Source organism: Bubalus kerabau, chromosome 17 (assembly GCF_029407905.1).
Source record: "Bubalus kerabau isolate K-KA32 ecotype Philippines breed swamp buffalo chromosome 17, PCC_UOA_SB_1v2, whole genome shotgun sequence".
Classification (NCBI taxonomy): Eukaryota; Metazoa; Chordata; class Mammalia; order Artiodactyla; family Bovidae; genus Bubalus; species Bubalus kerabau.
The window spans coordinates 66,138,934-66,161,940 of NC_073640.1; the positions used below are offsets into that span (position 1 = coordinate 66,138,934).

General features: G+C 43.7%; 1 protein-coding gene across 1 annotated transcript; it reads left to right on the plus strand.

Annotated features, from left to right (window-relative positions):
• The first annotated feature begins 1,208 nt into the window (after positions 1-1,208).
• Positions 1,209-8,568, plus strand: LOC129630734 (cationic amino acid transporter 3-like). Its single transcript, XM_055551230.1, has 11 exons — positions 1,209-1,578; positions 2,178-2,336; positions 5,831-6,017; positions 6,207-6,319; positions 6,466-6,688; positions 6,856-6,995; positions 7,091-7,193; positions 7,376-7,572; positions 7,771-7,937; positions 8,186-8,294; positions 8,447-8,568. The coding sequence occupies exons 1-11, from the start codon at positions 1,209-1,211 to the stop codon at positions 8,566-8,568; spliced, it is 1,890 nt and encodes a 629-aa protein (XP_055407205.1).
• The last annotated feature ends 14,439 nt before the right edge of the window (positions 8,569-23,007 follow it).

Genomic DNA, 23,007 nt, shown 5'->3' on the forward strand with positions numbered 1-23,007 from the left:
CAGCCATCTCATCCTCCGCCGTCCCCTTCTCCTCCTTCCCCCAATCCCTCCCAGCATCAGAGTCTTTTCCAATGAGTCAACTCTTCACATGAGGTGGCCAAAGTATTGGAGTTTCAGCCTCAGCATCAGTCCTTCTATGCCTCCCCTCAAATATCATCTTATTCTTCCCCAGGACAGTTACTATTCCATGTCACTTTGCAAACAATGAAACAGAAAGTGTCCAGGTTTCAGGCTCCTTGGTGAAAAAAAGTGCAGAGTCTGAGCGCTCTGCTCAGCAAGCCCCTAAAAGACTCACTTCACCCCTATCAAAGAGGGGAGGGAATAATGATGATAATTTGTTCTATTGTGCAGGGGAAAGGAGAAAAAAGATGAAATGTAGTTTCAGCAAAATCAGACAAGCATGGCTGGTTGATTTCAATTCAAAAATCACCATTCTTATCTATCCAGCTAATGCCAATTAAGCACCTATGATGTGCCAGGCTCTGTGATGGAAACTTTTGCTTCTATAGGGGCAGAAGACTTGGCTTTCTAGATTCTTCAGCTGAGATAACAATTCAATTGACATAAGACAGTTGAACACAGTTAGTTTGATATGTACAGGAGCCCCATAAAAGTGTCTGAGGCTCAAAGACTGTCAGACAATTGAAGCTTATATGACCCCCTGAGTTAAGGAGAAAGGGGTGGGGATCTGGGCCTTCAAATGGGAGGAAGACCATGCACAGCAGGATGAGAAGAGCAAGTGCCTGGTGAACAAATGTTTGCCCACTCCAACCAGGTAAGTCTTTCTGAGATTAAAAGTTCTCTGTGGTAATAGCTCTCTTCCTGGCATAGGTCTCCTAACCTACATTGTTTTGAACAATTGAGGGAGAGGTAAAGAGCTTCTCCTGAATCTAATGGGTCTTAATTAACTTTAGCTCAAAACAATTTACCCATCAAAGGGGCACATTTGGGGAGACATAATCCACTCCATCTCACTTCTTCTCAAGCAAACTTTCCAGTAACTTTGAGACAAATTAGAAGTCTTCTCTATGATTGCAGAAACCAAATCTCAGAGATGGAGAGCTTGCCCAGTGTGTCCTTTACCACCTGCTCCCCATCACTTCCTTACTCCATAGAACTGGACCCCAGTGCCAAGGGCGGATGGACATTCTTAATGGCTTTATGTCTTCTTTCCTCAGCAGACTGTAGCCTCCTCAACTACATCTAGGATGTTGCTTCAGTTTGTTCATCAATTTGGTCAAAAGCTCATCCGCAAGTGGCTGCTGGAACCCATAGATGAGTCTGAGAGACCCGTGGCTCATCTGAACACCCTAAACCTGGTGAACGTGGGTGTGGGCAGGATGTTGATAGTTGGCATATACATTCTGGCTGGTGCACTGGCCAAGTTCATAGCTGGACCAGCAACCATCATCTCGTTCTTGGTGGCTGCCCTGTTTTCTATGTTATCTGGGTTCTGCTATGCTGAATTTGAGGCCTGGGTACCACGCTCTGGTTCTACATATTTCTACAGCTATGTCACGATGGGTCAAGTCTATGCCTTCATCATTGGTTGGAACTCCATACTTCTCTTAGTTACGGGTGAGACGATGGGCCAGCAAATGGTGTGGGGCTTAAGATTGGGAAACTATGTTGGAGGATTGGGTTCTCAGTCATTCATGAGCACTTTATTCTTGGCCTCATGAAGGGAAGTTGATAATAGCGTCAGGAAGACCCCACAACTACATTCAACTCGGTTCTATCCTGTGTCCTTAAATGATGGACCATGAACCCAGAAGGAAAGGGAACTGTAGGGAATGGGTGAGAGGGAGGCATGTCCCACAGGTTCATCCCCTCATCATAGTGAAGTCTTTGCTCAGTTGTTGCCTTCCTGGGATTTTCCTTTACCACTTGATTTCAAATTTCATGCCTATCCCAGCCCTCCCATTCCCACTTATGTGTTTTCTTTTCTTGTATAACATTGATCTGCTCCTAACATATTAAAACACCTGACATTTTGGTGAATCATTTGGATCTACTCTCCCCAACCCATGAAAAGAAACTCTTAATATTTTTTATTTTTTAGCAGGTATTTGTATATACAGGTTTTTTGTATATACAGGTATTTTATCTGTGTTTTTAGATCCTATGGCACATCAATTTTTGTTTGTCAATGAACGCTCCTTCTTCTGCCTCTGCAGGCACTGCCGCCTTGGCCAGGGCCTCGAGCTACATCTTTGACAGCCTGATTGGGAATCACATCTCTCAGGCATTACAGGAAACTTTCTCTCTGCAGCTGCCTTACTCCCTGGCCACATATGCAGACTTTTTTGCCCTGGGCCTGGTACTGCTGATGACAGGTGAGACAGGGCTCAACAACAGGATGGGAAGAGCAGGGTGTGGAGTGGGAGCTGGTGTAGGAAAGGCTTGATGTGGCAGAATGGTGGGTGATTAGAAATAGAAAGAATGGTCTTGAAATAGAAGCTAAGACACAGACCATTGTTTTCCACCCTTGGCACTACTGACAATTTGGGCTTATCATTCTTTGGTATGAAGGGACTGTCCTGTGAATTTTAATTTCTTTTCTTAATCATTATTGAGTGTTAAGTGTCATCCTTGGCCTTTGCTCACTAGATACCAGTGACATCCACCCACCCACAACTGTGGCAATCAGGGTGTCTCCTGACAGTGCCAATGTCCCTTGGGGAATAAAATTACCCCAAGCTGAGAATCATTTACTTAAACTAACAAGTCTTCTTTTGTACTGAGGCCAAAGATTTTTTTTTAATTGAGAGGAAGTTCACATAGCATAAAATTAACCACTTTGTACCTTTTCCCAGCTTCAGTCAAAAATAACTGACATACAACATTGTGTAAGATTAAGGTGTACATCTTGCTTTGTTAGACATGTATTCTGAGAAGACTGCCACAATAATTAACATCTTAAAATGTACAATTCAGTAGCATTAGGCACATCTGTAATGTTGGGCAACCATCACCTCCATCTAGTTCCAAACACGTTCAACACCTCTGTACCCACTAAGCAGTCATGTCTGTTTGTCCACCACCACCAACTGCCAGCCCTGAGCAACTACTTCTCTGCTTCCTGTTGTTGTTCAGTCACTAAGTCATAGCCAACTCTTTGCAACCCCATGGATTATGTATGCCAAGCTCCTCTATCCTCCACTATCTTCTGGAGTTTGCTCAAATTTATGTCCATTGAGTCACTGATACTATCCAACCATTTCATTCACTGTCACCCTCTTCTCCTCCTGCCCTCAATCTTACCCAGCATCAGAATCTTTTCCAATGAGTCAGTTCTGCCCATCAGGTGGCCAAAGTTTTGGAGCTTCAGCATCAGTCCTTCCAATGAATAGTCAGGGTTGATTTCCTTTAGGATTGATTGGTTTGTTCCCCTTGGTGTCCAAGGGACTCTCAAGAGTCTTCTCCAACACCACAGTTCAAAAGCATCAGTTCTTTGGTGCTCAGCCTTCTTATGGTCCAACTCTCACATCTGTACATGACTATTGGAAAAACCATAGCTTTGACTATATGGACCTTTGTAGGCAAAGTGATGGCCCTGCTTTTTAATATGCTGTCTATGTTTGCCATAGCTTTCCTTCCAAGAAGCAAATGTCTTTTAATTTCATGGCTGCAGTCACTGTCTGCCGGAGAAGGCAATGGCACCCCACTCCAGTACTCTTGCTTGGAAAATCCCATGGACAGAGGAGCCTGTTAGGCTGCAATCCATGGGGTCGCTAAGAGTCGGACACGACTGAGTGACTTCACTTTCCCTTTTCACTTTCATGCATTGGAGAAGGAAATGGCAGCCCACTCAGTGTTCTTGCCTGGAGAATCCCAGGGACGGGGGAGCCTGGTAGGCTGCCGTCTATGGGGTCACACAGAGTCGGACACGACTGAAGTGACTTAGCATAGCAGTCACTGTCTGCAGTGATTTTGGAGCCCAAGAAAAGAAAATCTGTCACTGCTGCCACTTTTTCCTCTTCTATTTGCCAGGAAGTGATTGGACCAGATGCTATGGTCTTAGCTTTATGAATGTTGAGTTTTAAGCCAGCTTTTTCACTCTCCTATTTCACTTTCATCAAGAAGCTCTTTAAGCTGTGATTTCACTTGTAACCTGATTATGGGTTTTCTCCATCCCTCTAGTATCATAGCAATAAAGTCTTTGCTTGATGACTAGATACCAAAAAAAAAAAAAAGAAGAAGAAGAAGCTCTTTAGTTCATGTTCATTTTCTGCCATTAGGGTGGTATCATCTACATATCTGAGATTGTTGATATTTTTCCTGGAATCTTGATTCCACCTTGTGCTTCATCCAGCTTGGCATTTTGCATGATGTACTCTGCATGTAAGTTAAATAAGCAGGGTGACAATATACAGCCTTGATACAGTCCTTTCCCAATTTGGAACCAGTCCATTATTCTATGTCCAGTTCTAGGTGTTTCTTCTTGACCTGCATAGATTTCTCAGGATACAGGTAAAGTGGTCTGGAATTCCTATCTCTTTAAGAATTTTCACAGTTTGTGTGATCCACACAGCCAAAATCTTTAGTGTAGTCAAATGAAGCAGAAATATATGATTCATTGGTATTTCCCCCCGCATTCCCTGTGATCCAACGAATGTTGGCAATTTGATTTCTGGTCCTTTGCATTTTCTTAACTCTGTTGTACATCTGAAAGTTCTTGGTTCCCATATTGCTGAAGCATAGCTTGAAGGATTTGGAGCATAACCTTGCTAGCATGTGAAATGAGTGCAATTGTACACTAGTTTGAGCATTCTTTGGCATTGCCCTTCTTTGGGATTGGAATGAAAACTGATCTAGAAGTCCTGAAGCTACTGTTGAGTTTCCCAAGTTTGCTCACATATCAAATACAGCACTTTCACAGCACCATCTTTTAGGATTTGAAATCACTCAGCTGGAATTCCATCACCTTCACTAGCTTTGTTTGTACTATTGCTTCCTAAGACCCACTTGACTTCACACTCCAGGATGTCTGGGTCTAAGTGAATGACCACACCATCTTGGTTATCCAGACCACTGAGACATTTTTTGGTATAGTTCTGGGTATTCGTGCCACCTCTTCTAAATCTCTTCTGCTTCTGTTAGTTCCTTATCATTTCTGTCCTTTATCATCCCCTATCCTTCCATGAAATGTTCCCTTAATATCCCCCGTTTTCTTGAAGAGATCTCTAGTCTTTCCCACTCTGCTGTTTTCCTCTATTTCTTTTCATTGTTCACTTAAGATGGCTTTCTTGTCTCTCCCTGCTATTCTTTGGAATTCTGCATCCAGTTGGTTATATCTTTTCCTTTCTCCTTTGTCTTTCACTCCTCATCTTCCCTCACCTATTTGTAAAGCCTCCTCAGACACCCATTTTGCCTTTCTGCATTTCTTTTCCTTGGGGATGGTTTTAGTCACTGCCTCATGTACAGTGTTAGGAATATCTGTCCCTAGTTCTTCAGGCAGTCTTCCTATCAGATCTAATTCCTTGAATCTATTTGTCACCTCCACTGTTTAATTATAATGGATTTTATTTAGGTCATACCTGAATGGTCTGGGAGTTTTCCCTACTTTCTTCAATTTAAGCCTGAATTTTGCAATAAGGAACTGATGATCTGAGCTACAATCAGCTCCAGGTCTTTCTTTTTCTGACTCTATAGAGCCTCTCCACCTTCAGCTACAAAATATATAATAAATCTGATTTCAGTATTGAACTTCTGGTGATGTCCAAGTGAGGAGTCATCTCTTGTGTTGTTGAAAAAGAGTGTTTCTATGACTAGTATATCTATAAATGTATCAATAATTTGAGTGTTTCATATTACATCTTTTCCACAGGACTACGGCTTCTGGGAGCTCGTGAGTCAATCCTGGTTACAAAAATATCCATAGGAATAAACATTTTGGTTCTCATTTTCATTACCATCACTGGCTTCATTAAGGGAGATCTGCATAACTGGAAGCTCACAGAACAGGACTACAAACTGAACACATCTGGATCCAGAGACATCTATGGATTAGGAGGGTAATATTGGCCATAATATATGGTTGACGGGCATGCAGAGCTGGGATTGTGTGGACAAAAGATATCTGGGCTGATGGATCCAGATGAAGCGAGTCCTGGAGCCCAGGACTTGAGGTATGAAGGGAGAAGCTCAAGAGATGGAAGAACACACCTCACCCACTTTCTTTCTCTTTCCTTCTCTCACCATAGCTTGGGCCCTTTGGGTTCTGGAGGGTTTGCACCTTTCGGCTTTGAAGGGATTCTCCAGGGAACAGCTACATGTTTCTACTATTTTTTTGGTGTTGATGTTCTTGCCACTAAAGGTAACATGGTCACTGTGTGTCCCATCTGAGCTTTGGGAACAGACTGGCTGCCCCTGGCTTTGGGGAAACCTGATTGAGGAGTACAATAAGGAAGGGGATTTTTCCCACTGTGTTTTCCTGACCCAACACTTCTTCCCTTTCTGCAGGGGCAGAAGCTATAAATCCTCATCGTTCCATCCCCTGGAGCATCTTGGTCACCATCTTCATCTGCGTTTTGGCCTACTGCAGTGTCTCAGCGGCACTCACCCTCATGGTGCCCTACTACCTGATTCAGCCTCACAACCCTTTCCCACAAGCCATTCTCCATAGTTTGTGGCTCCCTGCCACATACATCACGACTATTGGTACCCTCTGTGCTCTTATATTCAGGTCAGTGCCATGGTTTCCTCCCTGTCTACTGTTGATGCTCAGATCTCCAAACCCTTAGGATTGGTAGAGAAGACAGAGAGACACCTTACCCCAAGCCAACATGAGAGCAGAAGCCCTGGTCTGTCCTCCTTCTCCACATTCTTACATGCTTCCATCTTCTCTTCCAGACTCTATAGTGCTGTGTTCAAAATGCCTCTTTTGATCTACACGATGGCAGAGGACGGGCTCCTTTTCCAGGTACTTACCCGGATTCATGTCCGCACAGGCATCCATGTCCTGGCCATGATGTCTGCTGCAAATCTTGCAGGTTAAAAAAAAAAATTTTTGAAACCCATGCTTTAACTTACATATTTTCAGCTGTTTCTCACTCCCTTCTCCACCTTGTTTGCGCCCTCATTCTAGGGATCATGGCGTTACTCTTCAGATTCACAGATCTTGTGGATCTCGTGTCAGTCGGGACCCTGCTCATTTACTCCCTGGTGGCATTTTCTGTTCTTGTCCTCAGGTGAGACCCCACTGCACCTTGGTAGGGAGTCTTGGAGATTAGTTGGGAGGTAACTGTCTTATGCCTTCATGCTATCTTCTAAAAGTCCTGCTCTGCTTAAGACAGGACACATGTGATATAGGCTGTGTGATGTTGGATGAGTAGGGGCTGCTGTTAATATTGCCTTTAAACCTGTAATTCAGGTACCAGCCAGACCAGAATTTAAGAAAGAATGAGAACACAGAGGAGGAAATTGAGATGCCTGACCCTGATGAACATCCTTTGGACTCTGAACCTGAAGCAAGAAACTCAAACATTCTAAAGAGTCTGTGGTTCCCTATCAGCACCATCCCCACTAGGAAATCTGGCCAGATTGTCTACGGATGTGCCTCACTACTCGGTGAGCAGTGGGATTTCTCTTTGGTCGTTTGCTGAAATTGACAGTATGGTGTTGGAGTGTGTATTTTGTCAATTGAGGAGTCTTGGTGATATGAGGGCCCTTGCTGAAGTGGGCAGCCTGGGGAGAGGTGTGGCCCAAGGTCTTGACATCTTCAGCTTCTGAAGGTGAACCTGTTCTCCTCCACCTTGACCCCTGTAGTTCTCCTGATGATAATCTTGAGCCTGATTCTGGTCCAGTGGTCCAGTCAGGGGTTTTCTGGAGACTCCAAGTACAAACCAGTGGCTGTGCTGCTGCTGCTGCTCATCATTGTGGTCACGGTCATCATTTGGAGGCAGCCCCAGAACCCCATTCCTCTTTATTTTAAGGTAAGTGGCCTTATGTGCCCAAACTGTCCACCTGGAGTGAACATGCTTCATGGTCTAAACATCCAGGGAGTGAGGGGAACTGCTAAAACCAACAGACTCTTCCCTGATCCCCCTCAGTACTTTACATACACAGTCTGAGTAGGCACTGAATACACAGTCTGAAGGCTGGTCTTCTTGCCCACATTGGGTAGAGACTCTCATTCAGGCATCTGGGGTGTGTTCAGGGATGAACTGACTCTGCCCCACAGGTCCCTGCTCTGCCTGTCCTCCCACTGGTGAGCATCTTTGTGAACATTTACTTGATGATGCAGATAACTTCTGGGACCAGGGCCATATTTGGCATCTGGAATGTGATCGGTAAGTGGCTTTCTGGCATAAAGAGACCTCTTGAGTGACAGATCCCAAACTGAGCTCCCCTAAGCTTCTTGACCACCATAGGAGGCCTATTGGATGCTTGTAACCAGGAAGAGTGCCTACTTATCCTTCTCATTTTCTCATTTCCTTACTAGGATTCCTCATATACTTTGGATACGGGATCCGACACAGCCTGCAGGAGAACGATGAGCAACAACCACCAGCTTCCACCTCCCAGACTCTTGACAGAAACACCCCTACTGCTGACTCATCTTAACCACAAGTCATAGATGCTGTGTAGAATCCCTATATACATAGGAGGTGTCTTCTGCTACATAAACGCTTTCAGCCACTATGGAGTGTGAAGGTGTATGCATCTACAGCCCTGTCTTTATTGCCAGTGGACAAAGTGACTTTAATGTTCTCTAATTTTTAAGTAAGCTTTTCAAAGCATGATGTACATACAGAAAAACACATGCTTCTTAAGTGTGCACCAAGACCAATTTTCAAAAAGAAAGTACAGCAACATAACCAGCAGGAGAAAGAAAATGTTAACCTGGCACCTGAGAAACAACTCCTTGTTCCCATCTCCAGCATGAGGACAGAGATGTCCACTTCAGAAGGAAACATAGTAATCATATATTGTGTAAGACTTACACCTTAAATATTCGGTCATCAATAAGTTTGAAGTATAAGGTCAGTTTTCATTCCAATCCCAAGAAAGGTAATGCCAAAGAATGTTCAAACTACCAAACAACTGTGCTCATTTCACAGCCTAGCAAGATAATGCTCAAAATCCTAAGCTAGACTTCGGCAGTACATGAACTGACAACTTCCAGATACAAGCTAGGTTTAGAAAAGGTAGATGAACTAGAGATCAAATTGCCTACAATTGTTGGATCACAAAGAAAGCAAGGGAATTCCAGAAAAACATCAACTTCTGCTTCATTAACTATGCCAAGCCCTTTGACTGTGCGGACCACAACTAACTGTGGAATATCCTTAAAGAGATAGGAATACCAGACCATCTTACCTGTCTCCTGAGAAACCTGTATGCAGGTCAAGAAGCAACAGTTAGAATCAGACATGGAACGGTGGACTGGTTCAAAACTGGCAAGGGAGTATGATAAGGCTATATATTGTTCCCCTCTTGTTTAAATTATATGCAGAGTACATGATGCAAAATGCTGGGCTGGATGAATCACAAGCTGGAATCAAGATTGCCAGGAGAAGTATCAACAACCTCAGATGATACCATGCTAATGACAGAAATTGAAGAGGAAATAAAGAGCCTCTTGATGAAGGTGAAAGAGGAGAGTGAAAAGCCTGGCTTAACACTTAGTATTCAGAAATACTAAGATCATAGCATCTGGTCCTGTTACTTCCTGGTGAATAGAAGAGGAAAAAGTGGAAGCAGTGACAGATTTTCTTTCCTTTGGCTCCAAAATCACTGCAGACAATGACTGTAGCCATGAAATTAAAAAACACTTGATCCTTGAAAAGAAACCTATGACAAACCTAGACAGCGTATACAGTTATGTAAAGTTTAAAAATAAAATAAAATTTAAGAAAATAAATAAATAAATAAAAAGCAGAGAGATTACTTTACTGACAAAGGTCTGTCTAGTCAAAGCTGTAGTTTTTCCAGTAGTCATGTACAGATGTGAGAGTTCGGCCATAAAGAAGGCTGAACACTGAAGAATTGATGCTTTTGAAAACTGTGGTACTGGGGAAGACTCTCGAGAGTCCCTTGTACTGCAAGGCGATCAAACCAGAAAACTCTAAAGGAAATCAACCCTGAATATTCATTGGAAGGATTGATGCTGAAGTTGAAGCTCCAATACTTTGGCCACATGATGTGCAGAGCTGATTCAATGGAAAAGACCCTGATTCTGGGAAAGACTGAGGGCAGGAGGAGAAGAGGGGACAGACAATGAAATGTTTAGATAGCATCACTGACTCAATGGACATCTCCATAACATAGTGGAGGATAGAGGAGCCTGGTGTGCTGCATTCCACGTGGTCAGAAAGACTTGTACATGACTTGGCAACTGAGCAACCACAACATGACCCTGCAGGCATGCCTCTGAGATATTCCTGGTTTGATTCCAGACTACCATAGTGAAGAAAACTGGCAATAAAGAGAGTCACACACATTTTTTTATTTAACCGAGTCAATGGACCTTGGTTTGGGTGGACTCTGTGAGTTGGTGATGGACAAGGAGGCCTGGCTTGCTGCGGTTCATGGGATGGCAAAGAATTGGACACAACTGAGTGACTGAACTGAACTGACTGCATATAAACTTATGTTTACACTACACTGTAGTCTATTCAGTGTGCTATATATTCTATCTAAAAAATGTACATACTTTAACTTAAAAGTATTTTATTGCTGAAAAATACTAGCTGTCATCTGACAACCCAGAGTTGCCACAAACCCTCACTTTGCAAAAACTGCAGCATCTGCAAAGCACAATAAAATGACATATGCTTGCACATGTGTATGTATATACTAAAAGATGTATAGTTAATAAGCACAAAAAATTTATATGCAATATATGTATTAAAGTATAGGTGTTCAGGTTCATTGTTGATCTAAAATCAATGTATCTAGTTGTCCTGTAATACTATTTGCTAAATCTGTCACCTCTTGGTATCTCTGTATGCTCTCCACATTCTAATAACCTCTTGACATTTGGGATTAGTCAAACTTCGTTAGGGCCCAACCTCAAGACCTCATTTAATCTTAATTACCTCTTTAAGGCCCCCCAACAAAATACAGTCACATTCTGAAGTCCTGGGGATCAGGAATTCAACATATGAATTTGAAAGAAGAGGGATGCATTCACCTCTTCACACTTGTGATCACCATTTGCTTCCCAGTGGCTAAAACAGTGTCTGGAATACAATAAGTGCTCAGTTATATTTGATGAGATATTTAATGAAAGAATCATATGTACATGTAATATTTTACATAACCCAAGATGGGGAACTTTTTATTTACCAGTAATTATCAAAGGGAGACCACAGAATTTGTTTGGGAAAAATGATATTTTGTTAAATGACTTGGAACAGAAAATGAGACTGTAAGGCCATGTCTAATCTATGATTGGTCTTCCCTGGTGGCTCCATGGTAAAGAATCCACCTGCCAATGCAGGAGACACGTTCAATCCCTCAATAGGGAAGATCCCCTGGAGGAGGAGATAGCCACTGTTTCCAGTGGAAAATCCCATGGACAGAGGAGCCTGGCAGGCTACAGTCCAGGGGATTGGAAAAGAGGCAGACATGACTTAGAGACTAAACAACAACAATGTCTATAGGTGGTGCTGGCTAGATCATTTCACAGGAGAGAAAAAATGCAGAGAGAAATTGGGAAGAGGAGAGAGAAGACAGGGGTGAGGAGAAGGTGGTGAAGGGTTCTGTGAGATGAGAAACTCTTCCCTTGGTCTGATCTCACTTTCATATGAAAATCAAGAAGTGATGATGTAGGTAGGCATCTCACAGAAAAAAAGATTTTTTAATGATTATTCTTGGTGTAGATTGATGAGGGGGAAAAACAGTTGGCAGAAGAAGGAGAAAGAGCAAATCATTAGTGTGTTATTTCATGAATGTGTTATTTAAATAGGTGGTTCCCACAGATCACAGGAAGTCAGTGAGTGGTTGGGAGCAGGGCAAGAAGGTGAGGAAGGGGTTTGGGAGATGACTGAGGGTCTGCTGTCTTTCCAGGGATACGAGTACAACATGGACACCTTCCAGAAGTCACAGATTCCTCTCCCCCCCCCCCCACTCCATGCCTCCCAACTTTACTGGCCATGTGAACCTGGAAATGTCACCTAACCTTCCTTCTAACCCTAAAGGCTTGGCAAAGAAGTGGAGAAATAAGACACAGGATGAGTCCTTACATAACCTATGTAAGATGGGAATTTCAGAGTTGAGGTGCTTGGCTCAGTTGATGGAAAATTAAATAACAATCAAAGTAAGAAAAAAGAAAAGAGAATTTTGGTTATTTTTGTAACATGCAGATTTTTAATATAATATCCTGAGTTGTGACTGATAATCTACCAGGACATATCAGATTTTTAGGAATTTCATATAATTTTTAGAACACATATTAATAACACTTATCCTTCCAATATAACCTAAGAAGGTTTATAATCACTTATTTGAGAATGCATGTGTGCTTAGGCACTTCAGTCGTGTCCAACTCTTTGAGACCCAACAGACTATAGCCCGACAGGCTCCTCTGTCCATGGGATTCTCCTGGCAAGGATACTGGAGTGGGTTGCCCTGCTCTCTTCCAGGGCATTTGCTAATGGCACCCATGTAATTATATGTGCCAGTATGCCTAATTGTAATGAGGTCAGTATCATTCCTTGAGATGTTTTTGGAGCTCTCTGAAAAATCCCCAGATAGCTAGAGGTCAAAAAATATTTCATTTGGCGCTTCTTTGGTGGCTCAGTGGTAAATCTGCCTGCCAAGGCAGGAGACATGGGTTCTGACACAGGTAGATTCTCATGTGGACAGAGAATTTGCAGAAGGTCAGCTTTCCTGCAGGGAGGTTCTGGCACTCCAAAAAAATAAAAACAACTTCGGTCAAAGCAAAGTTGGAGGTGAGAGAATCTTTCCCCTCCCCCATGCAAGGAAACATCCCCCCTCAGAAAAGGGGAGTGATGAGTGAGTGCTCAGCTACACTAGTTCTGCAGGACATCACAGCAGACACCTGAGAAGGACATCCACAGCAGCACCAGAGATCAGAGACGGGACCTCCATGAGGAGGGAGAGGAAAAATATTTGGAAAGACGCAGATAAACATTTCAATGGGGGTGAAAAGGATTGCTTTTCTCAGGGAGTCCATTCGCATGCCTCTGGGAGCACCACACTGGGAAATTTCTCTGCTGCGTCCACAGGAACCCTCAGTACCCCGAGTTCTGGTTCCACACCTCCCCCTACTCCACGGGGGCTCCATGTGGGACTCTCCCCTTGCAACGCCCTGGGGAGCTCGGGTAGACCAGAAGCAGGCTCAGAAAACCAGTCCCCCTCTAGGTGAGGGTGCCCGCAGACTGGAGCTCTAGAGCCACCTTCTGGAAATCCAGAGACAGGTTTCCAGGAGGCAACCTGGTGGGCTGTCAGAGCAGAGAGACAGAAAAGCTGAAGAATTCTCCCACAAGGTCTCCCTGGTGGTTCAGTGGTTAAGAATCCGCCTGCCAAGGCAGAGGACCCAGGTTCAGTCCCCTGTCTGGGAGGACCCCATATGCCACGGGGCAACTAAGCCCACATGCTGCAACTACTGCAGCCTGTGCTCTGCAGCAAGAGAAGCCACCGCAGTGAGAAGCCCATACACCTCAACTAGGGAGACTGGGCAATAACCAAGATCCAGAGCAGACACACTTCATCAATTAATTTAAAATTATTAAAAAGGATTATCCCACAAGAGGGAGCAGAATGAGTGAAATAAGTGTACTGATACAAAGACAGAGAAAATCCCAGAAAATAACTCCACCATGAAATAACAGTACCCCAGTTGAAGTTAACCACCAAAGATTGAAGGTGGTGTCTATTACAAATACAAAAGTATAGTATAGAATTATACTCACAGTTCTACTCACCTTCATCCTCTTGGGAGCAGCCTCTCCATTGAGGAATTTATTACCACTTTAATTCCCAGAATTTTCTGCTTTGAGTCAAATGAGAGAAACTCAGAGAAGGCTTCTTTCTGCATCTGTTGCGTCTCAGGTGTTTTCCCTTTAAAATAATCTTCCTAACAACTCTGGACTGAACCACTACTTCACAGTAAAAAAAAAAAAAGAAAAGAAAAAAATTAACGGAAGCTTGAACTACAACATGTCATCCCACAGTGACAGTCTCTGACTGGTGTTTTAGCAAGTGTGTCACTTGTTGTATGTCAGAATCTTGTCCACTCACTAACCCCTCGCTAACTCGCTCATCCCTCCCCTCCAACTCCTGATTTTTTCCTTCTGTGAGACGTAGTGCTTTTGACCTCTTTCAACATGTTTCCCTTTCCTGCCTTGGTGCTCAGTCTTCCCAGAAAACAGACTCCTTGGGATCCTATTCCATCCCTTTGTGCAAGGCTGGCTGCAGACATGACAATTGTTCAATACTTTTGTTGCTTGAATTCACATCAGAGACTGTAAACTCCCCTTCTCCTGGTTGGGGTCCAGCTGGGCTTGGGGGTCTCCCACAATGGAGTGTCTCAGATCAGGTGCAGGCTGTGGGGAGTTGAGTCGTGAAAGAGGACTGGGTGGGAGGAGGAGTGTGTGTGGGTCCCCAGTTCTGCTTAGGGTCCTTGACGATCAATGAACTCAAGTGTCCCTGGAAATAATCAAGAAACACAACAGAGATGGAAAGGTTTTAGTTGACTCACACTGAAGACTATAGCTTAGGAGGCCCCCTCTCCAAGAGCTCTGAGGAACTGCTCTGCTGAAGCATGGTTTCCAGCACAGTCTTACACCTCATGCAAACAAAGCTCACACATCAACACGACAGGGTGTATTCCTTCAAGGTTTCAAAAGAGACAGACTTAGTACATAGACAGTGAAACAGCAGGACTCTGGTGTCTGGGAAGGGAACCTTATCTTCCAGGGAGTGTTAATGCAGACACCGTGAGAAGGGATTTGCTTATTTTGATCTTCAAAACACATGTTCTTTACCTCAATGCTTAAAGCAGATGAGCTGTGAAGGTCTGACAGGCTGTCTTAGTTCACACACAACTCAGGCTGAACCATGAATGAGCCAGAATGACTTCCCCTTTCCTCAATATGTGAACATCTTCTCCATCACAGTTCAGTTCAGGTCAGTTCAATTCAGTCGCTCAGTCGTGTCCGACTCTTTGCGACCCCAAGAACTGCAGCACGCCAGGCCTGCCTGTCCATCACCAAATCCCGGAGTGCACCCAAACCCATGTCCATCGAGTCGGTGATGCCATCCAACCATCTCATCCTCTGTCGTCCCCTTCTCCTCCTGCCCTCAATCTTTCCCAGCATCAGGGTCTTTTCGAATTAATCAGCTCTGCGCATCAGGTGGCCAAAGTATTGGAGTTTCAACTTCATCATCAGTCCTTCCAGGACTGATCTCTTTCAGGAACAAGCAGATAAAAATCTTAGAACCATAGGATCCAGCAATTCTACCTCTGGGGATATACCCAGAAGAATTGAAATCATACCCTGGAAGAGATATTTGTATACTCATGTTCATACCAGCTTTATTCATAATATTTAAATCATTAATGCAACCCGAGTATCCATTGACCAAAGAACAGGTAAACCAAATATGGTATATACTAATAACAAAGTATTAGTCAGCATTTAAAAAGAAAGGAAGGGACTTCCGTGGTGGTCTAGTGGTTAAGAACCTTCCTTGCAATGCAGCCTATTAGGAGGGTAACAGGCAGGAAGACCAGTGGTCTCCAAAGGGAGGAAATAGGCTGCAAGTGTCAGACATTTTTATCTCTCTTAAGTGGCAGGAGGAAACAAACTAGCGACATTTTCCCTTCTCTATACAAATTTAAAAGGAGGTTTCTCTTAAAATACTGTGTTGCCATAATGACACCTGGTTTCACCTGAAGTTAACTATTCTCAAACCTTGAGTTAACCAATGCATTTTTCTTATGGAAATGTTTGTCTTAAGCCATGTTAATGTACTATGCATTTACCCCAGACTCTGTCTTCAAGTCGGTTCCGCCTAATGGCTCAGAACCCACTTGACAAACCAGTATGTCATACTCAGATATTGTTTCCCTAATCTACATAAATGAAACTCTTTGTATGGTAATCTGCCCTTCTACAAGATTCAAGTCAATCATTTTATGGCCCAGGATGAATCACCTGGTGCCAAGATTATCCCAAAATGCATCTTATGGATGAGGTGTCTGGTGCCATTCTGAGTTTTAAGACATTCCTTTCTTTCATTAACAGACTGCGAGTGACTATATAACATCCAGCTGAAGACTAGCAGGGAGGTACTCTTTCTGCCCCCTTCTGATGCCTATGTCAGAAGCTTTCTCTATCTCCTTTATACTTTAATAAAACTTTATTACAAAAAAGCTCTGAGCGATCAAGCTTGGTCTCTGGCCCCAGATTGAATTCTTCTCCTCCGGAGGCCAAGAATCCTGGCATCTTTTCATTCAGCAGTAACCTTTCACTATATGGGTTCAGTTCCCAGTCAGGGAACTAAGATCCCACATGCCCCAGAGCAAGTCTGAGAGTGCAACTAAATGAAGCTTGCCAGCTACAACAAAGGCTCAGCACAGCCAAAATTTAAAAAAAAAAAATTTATAGGGAGTATAACATAGGCTACAATGCAAATGACCTAGTGGACATTGTGATAAGTAAAAGAAGTGTGACAAGAAATAACAAATGCTATATGATTTCATTTACATGAATTAAGTGGTCATATTCATAGAGACAGAAAGTAGAGTGGTGATTGACAGGAACTGGGAAAGAAGAAAGGGGGCATTTTCTTGAATCAGTAGAGTTTCAGTTTTGCCAGATGAAAAAAGTCCTGGAGCTTGGTTACACAAAATGTGAATGAACTTCACATGGCCAAAATGCATACTTACTGCTGCTACTGCTAAGTCGCTTCAGTCATGTCTGACTCTGTGTGACCCCATAGACGGCAGCCCACCAGGCTCCCCTGTCCCTGGGATTCTCCAGGCAAGAATACCGGAATGGGTTGCCATTTCCTTCTCCAATGCATGAAAGTGAAAAGTGAAAGTAGTCATTCAGTCGTGTCCGACTCTTAGCCACCCCAAGGACTGTAGCCCACCAGGCTCCTCCACCCATGGGATTTTCCAGGCAAGAGTACTGGAGTGGGGTGCCAATGCACACTTAAAGATGGCTAAAATGGTTAATGTAATGCAATATGTATTTTAAGATAGAAGAAATTCAGAACTTCCCCCAAGGGTAACCACAGAAGAGTCAAGAGCTGATAGCAACACTGCAGATGCTTCCTGCACACCCAGCCCCAGCCCCAGGGGTTTAGGACTGTCTTCTGCGCTCAGGACTCCCTGCTTCAGTTCTTGGAGATGTCTCAGCTTCAGCCCTGCACAGCTTAACCTCAGCCTCCCTGACTGCCTCAGTGCTCCAGGCTCTGCTCCAAGGATCCAGTAAGACTCGAATCACCCTCTCCTGTAGGAGACTGGGTGCTGAGTTCATATCCTCCCAAAGAGACCTCTGCAACTCCAGAGTGCAGTGGGGTCAGCCTGGCTCCAGCCTCAGGGTGGAGAGACCTGTTTTATAGTTGAAAGGAGAAGGAGCTGAGACCTGTTGTGTTTGTGAGAGAAGGGGTGGGGTGGGGGTTTGGATTAAGTCTGGAGGTTGGGAGACTCTTTTTAGACTGGTGTTCAAACAATATGATAGAATACCTTTAGGATAGGGGGAAGAGGAAATTAGGGAGTTTGGGATGGACATGCACACACTGCTATACTTAAAATGGATAACCAACAAGGACATACTGTAGACACAAGGAACTCTGCTCAATGTTTTGTGGCAGTTGGGATGTGAGGGCAGTTTGGGAGAGAATGGATACGTGTGTGTGTGTGTGTGTGTGTGTGTGTTTGGTTGAGTCCTTTTGCAGTCCACCTGAAACTATCACAGCATTATTTTTTATAAACTTTTTATAAATTTTATATAACTTTTTAAATATAAATTTTATATAAACTTATTATAAATCTGCCTGGGTGCAGATCCCCAGGCAGGCTGAGGTGTGACAGCCTCCCAAGAATTGGGTCCCTAGGAAGGTCGAAGGATGTCGACCTCCTGGGACCCCTGGACTGGCAGGTCTCTGAGCAGGTTGACATATGACAGTCTTCCAGGACCAGATTCCTAGGCAGGTCGAGGCAGGTCCACCTCCTGGGACCCCCAGACTGGAATTGGGTACCCGCAAGTCCTCCAGCATGAACCGTGCTGGGTAGGATTAAGGGGTTGTAATCTTAACCCATTGCTGGCTTGTCCACCATGGATCGGAATATACACCATGATGTTAAGCAATCCAAGCCAGTGCCCTGAGACTGGGAACCTGGTGAAACAGCCATAAGCCTTATCCTCTCATTGCTGATTTCCTCCCCTAGCCCTCCCTAAGAGCAGATTAGACTGTCTCCCGTGGTAAACATTTCATTGTCATAGACCCACTTTATGTAATAGCAGAAGTAATGACAAAGGAGTAGGTTATCTTGTCCTGTTAGGGACATTAAGAGTATTTTAGGGGGCAGAGTCCTGGTTGTAGGAGTTAGTAAGTGGCTTAAGAACAAATTAATAAGTGGCAATAGACCACATGTTCCATAAAACTGGAGTGGAGATTTGATCTGGGGGTATGTTTGTAAGGAGAAGGGTGGCAAGGGTTTGTGCCCAAATGGCCTGCAGCACTAACTCCCAAAAAGGCAAACATTATCCCTGGAAGCCCAGTTGCTCTTGAAGGGATGCCACGAACAGATGGACTTCTAACAAGCATTGTGTGCCTGTCACCTGCCCTAGCAGCTTCCCTGAGAGATGCTCTGGTTGGATATGTTTTAGGAAACATGGAAGATAAAGGCCTGAACATCTAGAGGGATTGGATACTATACACTATTTCCCTCCCAAGGGCCGGCTATTTTCCAGTTGTCACTCCAGAATGTTGTAGAGGCAACATTTTGGACCTAGATGGGGCTCAGGAAAAGAGCATGAAACAAGAGGAAAGGGGGCAGGGCCCAACTTTTGAAAGAATGATATAGTGCAGTTCAGTTCAGTTCAGTCACTCAGTCGTGTCTGACTCTTTGCGACCCCATGGACTGCAGCATGCCAGGCCTTCCTGTTCATCACCAGCTCCCAGGGTTTACTCAAACTCATGTCCCTTGAGTCGGTGATGCCATCCAACCATCTCATCCTCTGTCATCCCGTTCTCCTGCCTTCAATTTTTCCAGCATCAGGGTCTTTTCAAATGAGTCAGTTCTTCACATCATGTGGCCAAAGGATTGGAGTTTCAACATCAGTCCCTCCAACGAATATTCAGGACTGACTTCCTGTAGGATGGACTGGTTGGATCTCCTTGCAGTCCAAAGGACTCTCAAGAGTCTTCTCCAACAATTCTTCGACACTAAGCTTTCTTTATAGTCTAAATCTGACATCCATACATGACTATTGGAAAAACCATAGCTTTGACTAGATGGACCTTTGTTGGCAAAATAATGTGTCTGCTTTTTAATATGCTTTTCTTCCAAGGAGCAAGAGTCCTTTGATTTCATGGCTGCGATCACCATCTGCAGTGATTTTGGAGCCCCCCAAAAATAGTCTGCCACTGTTTCCACTGTTTGCCATGAAGTGATGGGACCAGGTGCCATGATCTTAGTTTTCTAATGTTGACTTTTAAACCAATTTTTTCACTCTCCTCTTTCTCTTTCATCAAGAGGCTCTTTAGTTCTTTTTCAATTTCTGCCATAAGGGTGGTGTCATCTGCTTATCTGAGGTTATTGATATTTCTCCCAACAATCTTGATTTCAGCTTGTGCTTCATCCAGCCCACCATTTCTCATGATGTACTCTGCATATAAGTTAAATAAGCAGGGGGACAATACACAGCCTTGATGTACTCCTTTCCCGATTTGGAACAAGGCTGCTGTTCCATGTCCAGTTCTAACTGTTGCTTATTGACCTAAATACAAATTTCTCAAGAGGCATATCAGGTGGTATGGTATTCCCAATCTTTCAGAATTCTCCACAGTTTGTTGTAATCCACACAGTCAAAGGTTTTGGCATAATCAATAAAGCAGAAATAGATGTTTTTCTGGATTTCTCCTTTTTTCTCGATGATCCAATGCATGTTGGCAATTTGATCTCTGGTTCCTCTACTTTTTCTAAATCCAGCTGGAAGATCTGGAAGTTCATGGTTCACGTATTTTTAAAGCCTTGTTGGGAGAATTTTGAGCATTACCTAGAACCCCAAGCTAGGTAAACTGTTTCAAGCACAACTTTCAGAAATGGAAAGATGATGACCTGCCCAATACTTTGTAAGCAGTGGCATCGATGGAGAGAGGAGCTGAAGGATGGGAGGAAAAAGCAGTGGGAAAAATGTGCTGAGGAATCCCCTTCATAACCTGCCAGATAATCTGCTAAATACCTGACCTGTGCTCACAGTTTTCATTGACCTGATCCTTGGCACAAAGAAGCTTAAGGACAGAAGAATCCCCACCCTCTTGGATAACAGCTTCTGGGGGTCTTCTTAGTTACCCAACTTAGTTAGCCAACAGTAGATAGTGGAGTCTTTGGACACACTGAGGAGGAGCCCCTGCCAGAGTACCTCAGTTGCACCCACTGCCTCTTGCCTGTTCATCGGGGGTTTGAGGAAACAAGAAACAAGAGATTGTAAAGGAATTAAGATTTTATTAGCCATATGTCCTTCCAGCCATAGGAGTGAGGACCTCTTACCTTAACCGGAGGTCTTCTAGAATCTGAGACTGAGCCACAAGAGCTTTCTGCCTAGTTTCTTTTAGCAGTCTTGGTTTCCAGCATGCTTGGCTTCCTGTCACTTCCCCTGTGCTGGATTTTCTTCCTGTTACTGTCAACTTTCACTGCTGGAGCTTTCACCAAGTTGGGCTTCTGCTGTGGTGGCCTCCGCTCCACGGGGGCCAAGCTGAGGTTGTTTCAGCCAGATTAAACCTCAGTCACGGCACCATATATGTCGAGGGAGTTTGTAATTTCCTCGGTCCGTCCCGTCGCAACAAAAATTGAAGTGACGGATGGACCAATGTTACAGCCCTGTGTAAATGTCCTCGGACAGACCAGTGTTACAGCACCACGTAATTTCTTCAGGCCGAACAGTGTGATAGCTCCCTGTTACAGCACAGTTTTATTTAGAAAGCAAAGGAAAATACATCCTCGAGGCATGAGGGCAGACTGACCCCAAAGACATGAAGAGAAGAGAAGCCCCTGTCTCAATGATTTTTGGTAAATAAAAAGTTCTCCATCTTGGGTCATGTAAATTATTACATGTATGTGTGATTCTTTTGTTATGCAGCTCATGAAATATGCCTGAGCACTTCTTGTATTCCAGACACTGTTTTAGGTGCTACAAAGCAAATGGTAGTCAAAAGTGTGATGGGACTGAATGTATCTTTTTATACATTTGTCTCCTCCCCTCTGAGCCTGCCCTTTGTAAATTGGGCTAGCCAGGAGGGCTGTTTGTTTTACCTTTGAGGTTCTCACTCCAGTCCTTGGACCTTCCTTTTTTTGGTTTTTGAGGGCTTTCCCTCCTTTGTATTTTAGCCAGTGCCATTCTGGACTCCTTTTTCCTATTCTAACTACCTAACAGTGAAGATTCTTCCAGCATGCAAGAGATCTGATTGGATCCCTGCATTGGAAAGATACCCTAGAGAAAGAATTGGAAACACACTCCAATATTCTTGCCTGGAGAATCCCATGGATAGAGGAGCCTGACCAGCTACAGTCCAAAGGCTTGCAATGAGTCAGACATGACTGAGCAACTAACACACACAAGGAGTATAATCATATTCTATATGACTTAGGGCCCAGCCTGATGACCTGATATAATCTTCATTATCTCTTTAAGGCCCTACCACAGAAAGGTAGTTGCTGAACCGTGAAAGATGCAGGGATTCTTGGCCCCTGAGGAGAGGAATTCCACCCCAGGCCAGTGACGAGGCTTGATCACTCAGAGCTTTTGTATGATAGAGTTTTATTAAACTATAAAACAAATAGACAATGCTTCTGACATAGACATCAGAAAGGGGCAGAAAGAGTCCCCCCTTGCTAGTCTTTAGCAGGAAATTATATAGCTGCTGCTGCTGCTAAGTCGCTTCGGTCCTGTCCGACTCATAGTGACCCCATGGACTGCAGCCTACCAGGCTTCCCCGTCCCTGGGATTCTCCAGGCAAGAACACTGGAGTGGGTTGCCATTTCCTTCTCCAATGCATGAAAGTGAAAAGTAAAAGTGGGTCGCTCAGTCGTGTCCGACTCATAGAGACCCCATGGACTGCAGCCTACCAGGCTCCTCTGTCCATGGGATTTTCCAGGCAAGAGTATTGGTACTAGCAGGTTGCTAATTAGAGAAAGGAAATGTCTCAAAACTCAGACAGTGGTACCAGGCCCCTCATCCACAAAATGCATTTTGAGATAATATTGGCACAATGTGAGTTACCCTGGGCCATAAATGATTGACATGAGTCTTGAAGAAAGGAAGGCTTCCAATCAAATATATACTTTCCTTAACATAGGAGAATAATTGTATGAGTAAAACATACTGGTTTGCTGATCCATTATCAATTCTGAGTCTTAGCTGGAACTGACTTGAAGAAAGACAGAATTTAAGGTAAATACATAGTTCATTAACATAACATAAGAAAAACACATTAGTTAGCTCAAGGTTTGAGAAAAGATAAGTTCAGGTGGAACCAGGTGTTGTCATGGCAACACAGAATTAAAAGAAACCTTCTTTAAAATCTTTAAAAGAAGTCTTCTTTTAAATTTGTATAGAGAAGAGGGAAAAAATCTGACACTTGTAGTTTGTTTCCTCCTGCCACTTAAGAGAGAGATTAAAAAATGTCTGACACTTTCAGTCTATTTCCTCCATTTGGAGACCCCTGGCCTTCCTGCCTGTTACCCTCTCACCACCAAATAGTCATATTCCAAGGTCCTAGGGTTTAGTACTTCAGTAAATGAATTTGAAAGTGGGGAGATACATTCAGTCCCATCACACTTTTGACTACCATTTG

Bases quoted from the DNA above. Each gene is read 5' to 3' on its own strand.
- LOC129630734 (XM_055551230.1), top strand. From the start codon at position 1,209: ATGTTGCTTCAGTTTGTTCATCAATTTGGTCAAAAGCTCATCCGCAAG. The intron at 2,337-5,830 runs GTGAGACAGGGC...TCTTTTCCACAG, and splicing joins CCTGGTACTGCTGATGACAG to GACTACGGCTTCTGGGAGCT. The intron at 6,018-6,206 runs GTAATATTGGCC...CTCTCACCATAG, and splicing joins GACATCTATGGATTAGGAGG to CTTGGGCCCTTTGGGTTCTG.